Here is a 16,147-nt window from a genome sequence, read left to right as displayed (position 1 = left end):
TGGATGCTTCCCAGATAGGGTTGGCGGGCATTATCTGGTACAGACTGTCCAAGGGACTTGGCAGGAACACGAGTACCACTTTCGCATCAGTGTCCTAGAGATGAGAGTGGCGCTTCTGGTATTGCAATCATTCCAGCGCTCTCTCCCAACAGGTATGATTGCGATTCAAACAGACAATATGTCCATGGTGTGATACATCAACAAACAAGGTGGAACCAGATCCTACCCCCTCTGTCGAGAGGTTCAAAGAGTTTGGCAATGGGCAAAATCTTCTCAATGTTTTCTGGTTGCAACGCACATCTTGGGGAAATCCAATGAGAACGTGATAGTGGACAGGTTAAGCAGGGCAATTCTTATGCCTCATGAGTGGTCCCTCAAACAGGAAATTGCAAACCATATTTTTCGCAAATGGGGCCAGCCTTGCTGTGACCTCTTTGCCATGTCCATCAACTCCAAATGCAGCAGCTACTATGCCCTAATCCCCCCTGTGGGGGAGTCACCCAAGGATGCACTTGTTCACGATTGGCTCCCAGAACTTCTTTACGCATTTCCCCCCTTTCCATTAATACCCAAAGTTGTCCAGAAAATCAAATAGTTGAGTCACAGGCTAATTCTCATTGCTCCTTATTGGCCTTGGCAGATATGGTTCCTTTTCCTGTGGCCCCATCTTCAGGATGAGCCTTGGATCCTGGACCCAGTGCTGGATCTTGTGACACATTAGTCAGGAACGCTCCACCCCTGTATTCAAAGCCTCTAGCTGACAGTTTGGCTGCTTCACTTCCCATCTTAGCCAGGCTTCCAGAACTATCCCCAGCAGTGTGACACATTCTGGTTTCATCACACAAGACTACAACTAGGAAACTTTATGGGAGCAAATGGAAGAGATTTTCTTGTTGGGCTGACAAAAAACACACAGACCCCTTTACAGTTCCTATATCAGCAATTCTGGAAATTTTAACAGAAACCTTTAATCATGGTGCAGCTGCAGCCATGATATGGGTACAACTAGCTGCCATATCAAACTACCATGTAGGAGACATGGGGATCCAGTATAGTATCTCACAGATTATGCAAAGCCTTTCTGAGAGGTAAATTCCTTTTATGACCTCCCATAAGAGAACCACCACCTCCTTGGGATCTAAATTTGGTACTAGCTTCTTTAGTTCTCCCTCCTTTCAAACCAGCCTCCTCTTGTTCTCTAAAGTTCTTAAGTGGGAAGACAATATTTTTACCATTTACGGTTTTACTTACATAAGACAAAGGAATTCAGAAAATCTGACCAACTGTTTCTTTCTCAGAAAACAAAAAGGAACTTCAGTTTCAAAAGTCACTTTATCAAAATGGCTTACAGACACCATCACATATGTGTATAGCTCTTAACATAAGCAGCTACCACGAACAATTTGAGGTCATTCAACTAGAGCTATGTCGACCTCCACTGCCTTTCAAGCCAAACTGCCCTTAGATTCAATTGGTGCTGCAGCCACATGGGATAACCCTCATACTTTTATCACTCATTACAAAGTAGATGTGGCCTCCCAGACAGGGCATCCTTTGGTTCCACTGTTCCGAAGAGTTTATTCCCTTGAGCCACCCGAAAAAGAAGGTGCTAGGGACGCTGTCCCAACCATCAAGAATGAAGGCGAGATAGGACAACATAACATAAAGAAGTTATGTACTCAGCATAATGTTCCATGTTTGTTGTCCATAATCTTGCCTTCATTCTTGCATCCTGCCCTCCTTCCCCCTTCCTGGGGGATCGAGAGGAATTTTTTTGAAACTGGCTATGAGTTCTCTGATTCCCTTCATGCCTCATGAGTTATAGGCAGAGAGTTTGTTCCTTTTACTATGGTGGGTTAGATAGTCTAGTGATTGGTTTCTTAAAAATGAGATCCGGGTAACTGCCTCTAGGCATCTTGGGATTGGGTGTAACCTCGAGCCAGTGAAAGCTCTCGGGCTTTAGTATGTGGCCAAGTTGGAAGCGATGCTCAGTTCCGAACCCAACCATCAAGAATGACGGCGAGATTATGGACAACAAACATGGAACGTTATGATGAATACATAACTTCTTTTTATCCGGCATCTACCAATCCCCATGGGTGCCAGTTAAATGAGAGTTTACTGTACTGGCAAATCCAAGAATGGTGCACTTAAGGAAAGTTTTTAACAAAATTAGATACTTGATACTTTCAATTTGATGTATTTTATTTTGATTATTTTTAGAATTCCAAAGCTTGCAAGTATTAAAAACATAGCAGTGCTTTTTTTTTTTAAAGAGAGCAATCTTGTCCACGTGGAAGATAAACTCACTGGTTAGCATAGAAAATGATATAAGGCCAATGATTTTTTTTTTTCTCAAAGGATGACATTGCTTAACAGACTTTTTTTAGTAAACCTGAAACATGCTATTATAATAGAAGGATGCATGCATGAGTGAATTGACAATTGCATGCAGGTGAGGTGATATCCATTGTACATTGCCATGACCAACATGATGGTGTTGATAAAGAGGTGGCACCAGTTGGAAGCCTACTAAAGAATCAGGATTCATCTGATTTTATTGAAGTAATATTTTTTTTCAAACTCTATTCTATTACAAGAGCCCTTAAAAAACATGTAAAAAGCAAGTATTTGTTGCAGGTGGATGTGCAGTTCTATAACCCTACGTAGAGCTCTCCACCCCTGAACACCCTTTTACTTTATAACACAATACCCAAGGTTTACAATCATGGAGGAAGGGGCCAAGTTTGAATACAGATTTTTTTGTGTGGTCTTCATTGCTTTAACAGCCATCAGCTAGCTGCTGATACCTTTACTTCTTCCTAACCACCCCCCAAGCAGGAGCTAACAGTCAGGGGGTCATGGCAAGAACATATTCATTTTAATGTGAAAGGGAGAAAATTTAGTGTCATGGACGAACATTATCAGCTCACAACAAGGATTTTTTGGATGGCCCACAGGTTCTACTGAAGGGCAGGGATGCAGCAGTGTAATCATGTGTGCATGCATGTTCCAGCACATGATGAGTTTTCACCTGACTTTCCCTCCGTTCACATAATCATGTGTGCATGCATGTTCCAGCACATGATGTGTTTGCACCTGACTTTCCCTCCGTTCACGTAATCATGTGTGCTTGCATGTTCCAACATGAGTTTTCATCTCACTTTCCCTTAATTCACGTAATCATGTGTGCATGCATTTTCCAGCACATGATGAGTTTTCATCTGACTTTCCCTCAGTTCATGTAATCATGTGTGCATGCCTTTTCCAGCACATGAGTTTTCATCTGACTTTCCCTCAGTTCACATAATCATGTGTACATGCATGTTCCAGCACATGAGTTCATCTGACTTTTCCTCAGTTCACGTAATTATGTGTGCATGCATGTTCCAGCACATGATGAGTTTTCATCTGACTTTCCCTCAGTTTATGTAATCATGTGTGCATGCCTGTTCCAGCACATGAGTTTTCATCTGACTTTCCCTCACTTCACATAATCATGTGTGCATGCATGTCCCAGCACATGAGTTTTCATCTGACTTTCCCTTAGTTCATGTAATTATGTGTGCATGCATGTTCCAGCACATGATGAGTTTTCATCTGACTTTCCCTCAGTTTATGTAATCATGTGTGCATGCCTGTTCCAGCACATGAGTTTTCATCTGACTTTCCCTCACTTCACATAATCATGTGTGCATGCATGTCCCAGCACATGAGTTTTCATCTGACTTTCCCTTAGTTCATGTAATCATGTGTGCATGCATGTTCCAGCACATGATGAGTTTTCATCTCCCTTTCCCTCCATTCACGTAATCATGTGTGCCTGCATGTTCTAGCACATGAGTTTTCATGTGACTTTCCCTCAGTTCACGTAATCATGTGTGCATGCATGTTCCAGCACATGAATTTTCAGATGACTTTCCCTCCGTTCACGTAATCACGTGTGCATGCACGTTCCAGCACATGATGAGTTTTCATCTACCTTTCCCTCATTTCACGTGCACAAGCTTGCAGCTCACTAATGCTGCTCTCCAGACGTTTTTAGACAGAAGTGCACTCCCAACAGTATACATGTCCTTTCACCAAGGTAGGTAAATTATCAGTCAGCTATTTAACCATACGCTCCCTAGCCAGACCTCCAGCTTTCTGTGTTATTAGTCAATCCCAGGCCACCAGTAGCACACTTGTATGTGGTGTCCCTTTGTCAGTGGGATGGCAGACGTTTACATGTTTTGATAAGACTCTCAGTTCAAGGAAATGACATGCAGCTGAAGAATCTATAGCTGGCGATTTTGTCTTAGATAATACCGATTGTGCCTTTGATAATGTCAAGCTCTGTTATTAAGATGTGCTGCTAAAGGCAGTCTTAAAGATCCAAAGTTATTGTGAGAGCACATGTAATATCTCTCTCTTGCAGAGTATATAAATATTTAGTGGCATATTATTCAGAGATACTCGTCAATATGATTTTTTATAGGGTTCTGGCTAAACACACTACTAACGAAGACCTGAAACATCGCCACTTCTTAGATGCATACGCCCTAGCTCAACAAGCGGTTATTATTCAAGAGGAAGTGTTCCGTGACATTTACAGTTTGCTTTCATATCCAGAGGTAAATATTCATTGTTATATTTAATGTATTGCTAAGTACCTGCAAAATAGACATTTGTAATAATAGAAACTGTACCTTAAGAATGTGGAGTTTTTCTGTAAACTACCTGCCATCTTCCACATGTGCACCTACTTACATAAATTTACTGACTTGTTTGTCTGCAGTTCTGCACATAGTGTGTATGGTTTGCATTACTGTACACATGTACATAAAATAGCTGTTGCAGTGTTAACAACCATATATAAGCATGGCTGCTCCTCCACTAAAGAATCGTTCTGCACTGTAAGTCTGAATGCAGCGAGCTCATGCACACACATCTCAAACTGTAAGCATCCACTCTGTCTTTGAGGGGCAAGCTCACCCTGCATCCTGTAATGCTGGAAATATCCCTGTCTCACCTTCAAACTTGCATATCCTTAATTCCTGGACTGGCCTAAAAGTAGAAAATAAAATGACCTCAAAAAATGCATTTAGGAAGGTTTTTCAAGACATCAAAACATGTTTTCCTACTTCAGTAATTCACTGTATGAAGACTAAATAACTAATCTGAGATTTTATTTATTTATTTTACATTTGTTGACCATGAGTAGTCCGACTGAGCTGCAATTGGCCCTTTTTCAGCGGAGGCTTGGGGAGAAAAGCTCCAGAACAACTATTTTAAACTAAAGTAACGAGGATGAGATGAGGATGCCCCTGCTCATTGACAGCCATGACCGATGTCACCAGTCTGCCTTGTGCTTGGTATTGGAAACTTTACTCATCCCAGCCATTTTACCCATCATGCACAGGAGGAAGAGATTGTAGTGTTCTGACCTAGCATCACCCTTAATTGACATCAATGATTTTTGGGTGTTATGCAGTTTTCCCACGAGGGGCATGGATTGATGCATGCAAAAACATATAAATTATTTAATTTTGTGATTCTGGTTACCTTTTATTCTCCAACGTTACTTTAGGACATATTTTTGGAGGGCCCAAACCATCCATCTAACTCATCCCATTCCACCCACTGTACCCTTTCATTCTGTAGTACAAGAGCCCTATTGCACATTCATTTTTCATGGTTAGAGACTGATGGACTTGAGCTTTTGTCCTTATTGTAGGGGACTGGATTTTTGCTGTATGTCCTTTCATCTCTGCACATGCCTGTATGCACCTGCATAAAACATGTAATGAGCTCACTGTCTTATTTCTACCCTACATGTGTGATGCAACCACAGCCCTGCCTCTTACAGACAGAAACCCCATAAGGGCTTGTCAATGCCAGTGGGTCTACACCTGCATAAAACATGTAATGAGCTCACTGTCTTATTTCCATAAAACATGTAATGAGCTCACTGTCTTATTTCCATAAAACATGTAATGAGCTCACTGTCTTATTTCCATAAAACACGTAATGAGCTCACTGTCTTATTTCCATAAAACATGTAATGAGCTCACTGTCTTATTTCCATAAAACATGTAATAGCTCACTGCCTTATTTCCATAAAACATGTAATGAGCTCACTGTCTTATTTCCATAAAACATGTAATAGCTCACTGTCTTATTTCCATAAAACACGTAATGAGCTCACTGTCTTATTTCCATAAAGCACGTAATGAGCTCACTGTCTTATTTCCATAAAACACGTAATGAGCTCACTGTCTTATTTCCATAAAACACGTAATGAGCTCACTGTCTTACTTCCGTAAAACACGTAATGAGCTCACTGTCTTATTTCCATAAAACACGTAATGAGCTCACTGTCTCATTTCCATAAAACATGTAATGAGCTCACTGTCTTATTTCCATAAAACACGTAATGAGCTCACTGTCTTATTTCCATAAAACACGTAATGAGCTCACTGTCTTATTTCCGTAAAACATGTAATGAGCTCACTGTCTTATTTCCATAAAACATGTAATGAGCTCACTGTTTTATTTCCATAAAACACGTAATGAGCTCACTGTCTTATTTCCATAAAACACGTAATGAGCTCACTGTCTTATTTCCGTAAAACATGTAATGAGCTCACTGTCTTATTTCCATAAAACATGTAATGAGCTCACTGTTTTATTTCCATAAAACACGTAATGAGCTCACTGTCTTATTTCCATAAAACATGTAATAGCTCACTGTCTTATTTCCATAAAACACGTAATGAGCTCACTGTCTTATTTCCATAAAACACGTAATGAGCTCACTGTCTTATTTCCATAAAACACGTAATGAGCTCACTGTCTTATTTCCGTAAAACACGTAATGAGCTCACTGTCTTATTTCCGTAAAACACGTAATGAGCTCACTGTTTTATTTCCATAAAACATGTAATGAGCTCACTGTCTTATTTCCATAAAACACGTAATGAGCTCACTGTCTTATTTCCATAAAACACGTAATGAGCTCACTGTCTTATTTCCATAAAACACGTAATGAGCTCACTGTTTTATTTCCATAAAACATGTAATGAGCTCACTGTCTTATTTCCATAAAACACGTAATGAGCTCACTGTCTCATTTCCATAAAACACGTAATGAGCTCACTGTCTCATTTCCATAAAACACGTAATGAGCTCACTGTTTTATTTCCATAAAACACGTAATGAGCTCACTGTCTTATTTCCATAAAACATGTAATGAGCTCACTGTCTTATTTCCATAAAACATGTAATGAGCTCACTGTTTTATTTCCATAAAACACGTAATGAGCTCACTGTCTTATTTCCATAAAACACGTAATGAGCTCACTGTCTTATTTCCATAAAACATGTAATGAGCTCACTGTCTTATTTCCATAAAACACGTAATGAGCTCACTGTCTTATTTCCATAAAACACGTAATGAGCTCACTGTCTCATTTCCATAAAACACGTAATGAGCTCACTGTCTTATTTCCATAAAACACGTAATGAGCTCTCACTGTCTTATTTCCATAAAACACGTAATGAGCTCACTGTCTTATTTCCATAAAACACGTAATGAGCTCACTGTTTTATTTCCATAAAACACGTAATGAGCTCACTGTCTTATTTCCATAAAACACGTAATGAGCTCACTGTCTTATTTCCATAAAGCATGTAATGAGCTCACTGTCTTATTTCCATAAAACACGTAATGAGCTCACTGTCTTATTTCCATAAAACACGTAATGAGCTCACTGTCTCATTTCCATAAAACACGTAATGAGCTCACTGTCTTATTTCCATAAAACATGTAATGAGCTCACTGTCTTATTTCCATAAAACACGTAATGAGCTCACTGTCTTATTTCCATAAAACACGTAATGAGCTCACTGTCTTATTTCCATAAAACACGTAATGAGCTCACTGTCTTATTTCCATAAAACACGTAATGAGCTCTCACTGTCTTATTTCCATAAAACACGTAATGAGCTCTCACTGTCTTATTTCCATAAAACACGTAATGAGCTCTCACTGTCTTATTTCCATAAAACACGTAATGAGCTCACTGTTTTATTTCCATAAAACACGTAATGAGCTCACTGTCTTATTTCCATAAAACACGTAATGAGCTCACTGTCTTATTTCCATAAAACACGTAATGAGCTCACTGTCTCATTTCCATAAAACACGTAATGAGCTCACTGTCTTATTTCCATAAAACACGTAATGAGCTCTCACTGTCTTATTTCCATAAAACACGTAATGAGCTCACTGTCTTATTTCCATAAAACACGTAATGAGCTCACTGTCTTATTTCCATAAAACACGTAATGAGCTCACTGTCTTATTTCCATAAAACACGTAATGAGCTCACTGTCTTATTTCCATAAAACACGTAATGAGCTCACTGTCTTATTTCCATAAAACACGTAATGAGCTCACTGTGTTATTTCCATAAAACACGTAATGAGCTCACTGTGTTATTTCCATAAAACACGTAATGAGCTCACTGTCTTATTTCCATAAAACACGCAATGAGCTCACTGTCTTATTTCCATAAAACACGTAATGAGCTCACTGTCTTATTTCCATAAAACACGTAATGAGCTCACTGTCTTATTTCCATAAAACACGTAATGAGCTCACTGTCTTATTTCCATAAAACATGTAATGAGCTCTCACTGTCTTATTTCCATAAAACACGTAATGAGCTCACTGTCTTATTTCCATAAAACATGTAATGAGCTCTCACTGTCTTATTTCCATAAAACACGTAATGAGCTCACTGTCTCATTTCCATAAAACACGTAATGAGCTCACTGTCTTATTTCCATAAAACACGTAATGAGCTCACTGTCTTATTTCCATAAAACACGTAATGAGCTCACTGTCTTATTTTCATAAAACATGTAATGAGCTCACTGTCTTATTTCCATAAAACACGTAATGAGCTCACTGTCTTATTTCCATAAAACACGTAATGAGCTCACTGTCTTATTTCCATAAAACACGTAATGAGCTCACTGTCTTATTTCCATAAAACACGTAATGAGCTCACTGTTTTATTTCCATAAAACATGTAATGAGCTCACTGTCTTATTTCTACCCTACATGTGTGATGCAACCACAGCCCTGCCTCTTACAGACAGAAACCCCATAAGGGCTTGTCTATGCCAGTGGGTCTACACCTGCATAAAACATGTAATGAGCTCACTGTCTTATTTGTACCCTACATGTGTGATGCAACCACAGCCCTGCCCTCTTACAGACAGAAACCCCATAAGAGCTTGTCTATGCCAGTGGGTCTACATTAGAGTTTATGCCTAGACATGCACACTCATCCCTCTCCTCTAGGAGAGGTGAGCACATTTTGTCTCTTCATTCCTATTATCCCCTATGCCAGTCCGAGCAGTAACCTGAACCAATAATTAAAATGAAGTCTTCTGAGTTTTATCCAGGGCTTTATTCCCATATAGCAATGGAGAAGTCTATACCAAGAGTTTGGCAAAATTGTTGCTCATGAATAGAACAGTCTTCAAAAAATACAAATGTGAGCATAAAACTTCAATGCAGAATAAGCTGACATTCCACGTGTCCTCCACTATTGACTACAATGATTTTTGGAATAACATTTTGGGGGAAAAACAAAGCTTTGTGTCTGCTCGTGACCATGGTTCAGCTTTGATTTCCCTCTCAGTGTTGACCAAATTGAGCTCAAGAGCTGAAATACCCACAGAAAAACAGAGATGATGATAGTGATAGGGAATAAAAGAGAAAGCATAAGTTGAGCAGAGTAACAAAGGTAACAACACAGAGTTATAGACAAATCCATGGGTTCATCTGTAGGTCCTAGTTAAAATAAATCCAGAACAGAGAGGACTGCCTCTGTTGTTACTCTTCTGTGATCTTGGAACTCCTGGCTAAAAGTGTTTTGGGGTATTTTCGAAGAAAGCTGTTTAGAAATGGCACTGTTTCTTCGGTTTCAGATGTAATAATAAACTTAAAGTTTAAAATAAAAAACAAAAAAATCCACGTCAGCCCTGACACCAGGCTATAAACCAACTCCAAGTTTATTAGAACAGTGACATAGCTCCATAAAGTGGAGCGCTTTCATCCTTCACTTGACTTCAGAACTAAAGAATATGTTGTTCCTATGCTCAGTATATGGAACAAACAATTATACAGTAATACAATTAAACAATTAAGCAATTACAAGGCCATCATCCAATGAACATCTGAACAATTCATAAATACAACTCTACATATGAAGAAAATAAAAAATGAAAAGATAAAACAAATTTTAAAACCATAACCATACATTTAAGCTCACAATAAAGAAAATCTATAATATAATAGAATTCATAGTTCCACTGCTGTCATTCTTAACACCGAATTGATAGAGATATAATCATTTAAACCTGGTTTCTGAGTGGCATCCAGTCTAAGTAGCTAAAGGAGTTCCTTGTATTCCAATTTAGTTTCCCATGCCCCCCCTCTGGCATCATGTGGGGCAGTTTCCAGTATCCCAAAAGCAGATTTGTTAAAACCAGTGCCAATGAGTGTCGTTATAGGGCATTGATCAGGTTGGCGTTTCTTACATCGTACAGATGTTTCTGTATCCTTTTCACCAGTTTCCTTTTTGTCTTTCCTACATAAAAGGAAAGGCAATGGTTACACAGTGCAGTATATACTACGCCAGCTGAGTTACAGCCCCCTCTCCTAAATGTGATTTTTGTTTAACTAGTGTTACTTAGAGAGATTTCCTGGTAGTCCGCAATATATTGGCAGTAGTTACAACTGCCACAGTTGGTAGTACCTAACTTAACCTCATGTACACCTCTCTCTAACCTTTCCTTAATATTATTATGAACCTTGTACACCTCTCTCTAACCTTTCCTTAATATTATTATGAACCTTATACAGTATATAAAATTAGGTTTATCTCCCAAATGGCTGTATAGCTCTTTCTCCATTTTAACTATAGCCCAATTGTGGTTTATGATCTGCTTCACTCTACTGTTGAAGCTATCAAAGTTTTTTTCATTAGATGACCTTACATTGGACAGTTGAATGCTCCTGAAATTAGTGGGGTTTATACGAATGGTAGCCAAGCTGAAAGGAGCCCTTTTTGACAGGATGAATTCAACAACTGGTTAAGTACAGGATTTATTTTTTTCTGTGGGTCCCTGAGCATTGAATGACAAGCAGGTTTGTTTAAAGCAGAGACTTAAAGACTTTGAAAGGAAATTAAAGAAACTAAGAACTTTACAAATATAGTGCATTAAACTCCGGCATATTCCATACAAATAGACAATGCCTGTTTAAAAGAGTGCATTAAATGTGGGCATATTCCGTACAAATAGACAATGCCTGTTTAAAAGAGTGCATTAAACACCAGCATATTCCATACAATTAGACAATGCCTGTTTAAAATAGTGCATTAAATGCCGGCATATTCCATACAAATAGACAATGCTTGTTTAAAAGAGTGCATTAAATGGCGGCATATTCCGTACAGATAGACAATGCCTGTTTAAAAGACTGCATTAAACGTGGGCATGTTCCAAAGGGGATTATGGCTTTTCAAACTTCTCTTTGGAGTTATTGATCATTCTAAAGAATATTTTGCCTTAGTTGACATATTTAATAGACAAGGTATAGAGTTACTGGAATTTATTATTAAGTTTATTGTGGGTCTAATTGAGACATTGATATGTGAAGTTACTGCTCTCAAACAAGCTATTACTAATGATTTGTTGTAAAACTACAATAACATTTTTAAGTTTATGGATGATCATGCTGGTCAGGACAAAAAGACAAAAACCTTGTGATAGATAGTAATGAATATAAAAACAGAAGAGCCTGCCCCGTGTCTATTAACATTACGGCTTAGGAAGATAAGGGGGAAGCACAGGTGGGTTTTAGTAATTTAGATACAGATGACAACAGAGAGCTATTAAAAGAAGAAGACATCCCTTTAAGGAGACCACCACAGGACCAATTCCCCACAGCTCAGAAGATCAGGGAGGATCAGGGAGCAGAGGGGGAGAGGCCCCGTACCAACTTCAAACCAGTGCAGAGGACAGGGAAGGATGATGAACTCCAGGAGGAGAGGCTTTACAACCGGAGTAACCCAGAACAGGTAGAGAATAATATAACTGAGGCTTTTTGGGTCCTACATGATAGTAAAATATTAGAGCACAAAGGTTTTCACATTTTTAACTACACTGACCTAAGTCTTGACTTGATATATTTTTGTTTGTTTGAAATGGGTTTTAAATTTGTTCCTAAGAATAAAGGTAATATTAGTGAAGTAGTTTTGGACTTAACGTTGTTTACAAGGAAATTGAATGTATCTTTTATGAATAGAGATGAGGATAATTCCCAAGTTACATCCCATATAAAGAAAAAAGTATGGTTAACCCACCTCTACACAAGACCCTACATACTTTTGAGAAAGTATGTGAAAGGGATCTTTATTCCTTATACCGAAAGAGAAATTGGAATACTGATAATTTAACTCAGGATGAAAGAATCCTGTTAGAGGAACTATCTAAAGACACATTTATCCAAGTTGTGAAACTGGATAAAGGGGGTGGGGGTGTTATGATTGCCGCACAGTGGATTATGTAAATAAAATCTAGAACATGCATATGGATGATTCTCGTTATACAATAGTTTCTAAAAATGAGATCAACATAGCATACAGAAACATAGACCTGTTTTTGGAAGATGCCCTCTTCCAAGGTACCATCACATCAGAGATTTATGATTTTTTATACAAGAGCCCCTACAGTGTTTGGGATCCTAAAGGTACACAAGGATGTACTGGACCCAACTTACAGGTTAATTGTGGTGGCCCAGGGTTCCACGACTTACCCTTTAGCAGTCTGGCTGTATCAATAGGAAACTGAAATTCTTATTGAACCACTATCCTAACATTTTAAGGGATTCTTGGGACCTTTTAGTTAAATTAAATAATAATCTTATAAAGGACTGTACCAGTTTTCTTACTGTGGATGTGGTGGACCTTTTTTTTTCAAGTAACCTTCATGATATAAGGCTGGAGTGGTTTGAGGAAATTATTTTGGAACATCACTCCCTACAACAAACTGAGGTAATTTTCCTTGTAGAGGTGATGGATATGGTGTTGAAAAACAAATTTCTTTTTTAAGGGTGAATATTACAAACAAGTGAATCGGGCAGCAATGGGAGTGGCATGTGCCCCCATTTTCCCCAACATTGTTATGCTGGCCTGGGAGAAAAAAATTTGTTCTTAACTCAGACCTCACACACAACTGGTCATTCTATGCTAGATACCTATGCTAGATACCTGGACGACATGTTTTTTTTTTTTTTACTTGGAAGACAGACCCTACAGAAATTGATTTATTTGTAGATTATTTAACCAACACCACAACTTTTTTGATGTTTACACAAAGCCATAACCAACAAGGTACATATTTTTTGGATGCTCAGTTGACAGTTGACCATGGGGTGTTGGTGTCTAGTATATGTAGAAAAGAGATGTTTTCTAACAGTTACCTTCATTACACTAGCAATCACCCTATATACTGCAAGAAAAATTCAGTGAAGGGGCAGTATATTAGAGCTGCCAGGATGGTTTCTGATGGGAAACTCCTTGAGGGAGAACTTGATAGAATGAAGTCTATGTTTTTGGACCAGGCATACCCCCTGGACCTTTTGAAATCATTAAGGACCCAAGTGGTGAAGAACAGGGATTTGAGATTTAAATGTATCTTAGATAAACCTGACCAACTGAACAGTGTAAGGTCACCTAACGAAAAAAATAATGAAAAGTTCTACCAATGGATGACGATCAACTTCGATAGCTTCGCCAGTAGAGTGAAGCAGATAACACACCACAATTGGGCCAAGGGATGACGATCAACTTCGATAGCTTCACCAGTAGAATGAAGCAGATAACACACCACAATTGAGCCAAGGGATGACGATCAACTTCAATAGCTTCACCAGTAGAGTGAAGCAGATAACACACCACAATTGAGCCAAGGGATGACTATCAACTTCGATAGCTTCACCAGTAGAATGAAGCAGATAACACACCACAATTGAGCCAAGGGATGACGATCAACTTCGATAGCTTCACCAGTACAGTGAAGCAGATAACACACCACAATTGAGCCAAGGGATGACGATCAACTTCGATAGCTTCACCAGTAGAGTGAAGCAGACAACACACCACAATTGGGCCAAGGGATATCTATCAACTTCGATAGCTTCACCAGTAGAGTGAAGCAGATAACACACCACAATTGAGCCAAGGGATAACTATCAACTTTGATAGCTTCACCAGTAGAGTGAAGCAGGTAACACACCACAATTGGGCCAAGGGATATCTATCAACTTCGATAGCTTCACCAGTAGAGTGAAGCAGATAACACACCACAATTGGGCCAAGGGATAACTATCAACTTCGATAGCGTCAGTAGTACAGTGAAGCAGATAACACACCACAATTAGGCAAAGGGATGACTATCAACTTTGTTAGCTTCACCAGTAGAGTGAAGCAGGTAACACACCACAATTGGGCCAAGGGATGACTATCAACTTTGATAGCTTCACCAGTAGAGTGAAGCAGATAACACACCACAACTGGGCCAAGGGATGACTATCAACTTTGATAGCTTCACCAGTAGAGTGAAGCAGATAACACACCACAATTGGGCCAAGGGATGACTATAAACTTTGTTAGCTTCACCAGTAGAGTGAAGCAGATAACACACCACAATTGGGCCAAGTGATGACTATCAACTTTGTTAGTTTCACCAGTAGAGTGAAGCAGATAACACACCACAATTGGGCCAAGGGATGACTATCAACTTTGATAGCTTCACCAGTAGAGTGAAGCAGATAACACACCACACTTGGGCCAAGGGATGACTATCAACTTTGATAGCTTCACCAGTAGAGTGAAGCAGATAACACACCACAATTGCGCTAAACGGATGAAGAGCTATACAGCCATTTGGAACATAAACCTACTTTTCCATGTTGTTGTGTCTTTTGGCTTTTCCCAGTTAGGAGTTGCCACAGCGGAACTCTGGTCCGCTAATGATTGGTAGTTGATTTTTACGTGCCGAGTTACCAGCCCTGATGCATAACCTTAATGAAGGCATGCCCATTCACGCATGTCTCCATGAAGAAGATGCCCTAGCTGAGAATCAAACCGGACAGCGTCTTACTGTGAGGCGACAATGCTACCGCAGCACCACCACTGCGGGCATAAACCTACTTTTATATATAAGGTTCATAATAATAATAAGGAAAGGTTAGAGAGAAGTGTACATGAGGTCAAGTTAGCTACTACCAAATGTGGCAGTTGTAACTACTGCCAATATATTGTGGACTACCAGGAAATCTCTCTAAGTAACACTAGTCGAACAAAAATCATATTTAGAATAGAGGGGGATGTATATATTGCACTGTGTAACCATTGCCTTTCCTTTTATGTAGGAGACAGAAAGGAAGCTAGTGAAAAGAATATACAAACATTGATGCGATGTAAGAAACACTAACCTGAACAATGCCCTATAAAGACATTAATTTGCACTGGTTTTAAGAAATTTGTTTTTGGAATACTGGAAATTGTCCCACATGATGCCAGAGGGGAGCATGGGAAAGTAAACTGGAATACAAGGAACTCCTCTGGCAACTTAGACTGGATGCCACTCAAAAACCAGGTTTGACTGATTATATCTCTATCAATTTAGTGTTAAGAATGAGAGCAGCCAGACTATGAATTATATTATATTATATTAAGAGGTTCTCCGGTTCAATTCTCGGCTGGAGTGCCTACTGTGAGGAGTCTGCATGCCCTCCCTGCATTTGTGTGACTTTTCTCCAGCTACTCTGGTTTCCTCCCACATTACAAAGACATGCATCTGGAGTGTTTCTCCCCGGGCCTCCACTGAAAATTGGCTTGGTTCCAAGTCGGACTTTCCCGGTAAACAAATGTTAAATAAAAATAAAAAATAAATAAAAGTATTATATTATATATTTTCTTTATTTCTGAGCTTAAATGTGTGGCTATGATTCTAAATTTATTTTTTACCTTTTCATTTTTTATTTTCTTCGTATGTTGCATTTATAAATCGTTCAGATTTT

At 39.0% G+C, this 16,147-nt stretch overlaps 1 protein-coding gene across 1 annotated transcript in view; it reads left to right on the top strand.

Annotated features, from left to right (window-relative positions):
* CFAP46 (cilia and flagella associated protein 46) overlaps positions 1 to 16,147 on the top strand; it is a 3,596,153-nt gene that overhangs the window by 2,355,649 nt on the left and 1,224,357 nt on the right. The window contains exon 42 of the mRNA XM_044056880.1: positions 4,478 to 4,613. Within this exon, the coding sequence (XP_043912815.1) occupies positions 4,478 to 4,613 (136 nt within the window). The remainder of the gene's footprint in view (positions 1 to 4,477; positions 4,614 to 16,147) is intronic.

The sequence above is a fragment of the Protopterus annectens genome, chromosome 14.part0 (genome assembly GCF_019279795.1).
Source record: "Protopterus annectens isolate FY-2018-M chromosome 14.part0, PAN1.0, whole genome shotgun sequence".
Lineage (NCBI taxonomy): Eukaryota > Metazoa > Chordata > Ceratodontiformes > Protopteridae > Protopterus > Protopterus annectens.
Note: the sequence above shows the minus strand (reverse complement) of the source record. Positions and strands in the feature narration are given on the sequence as shown.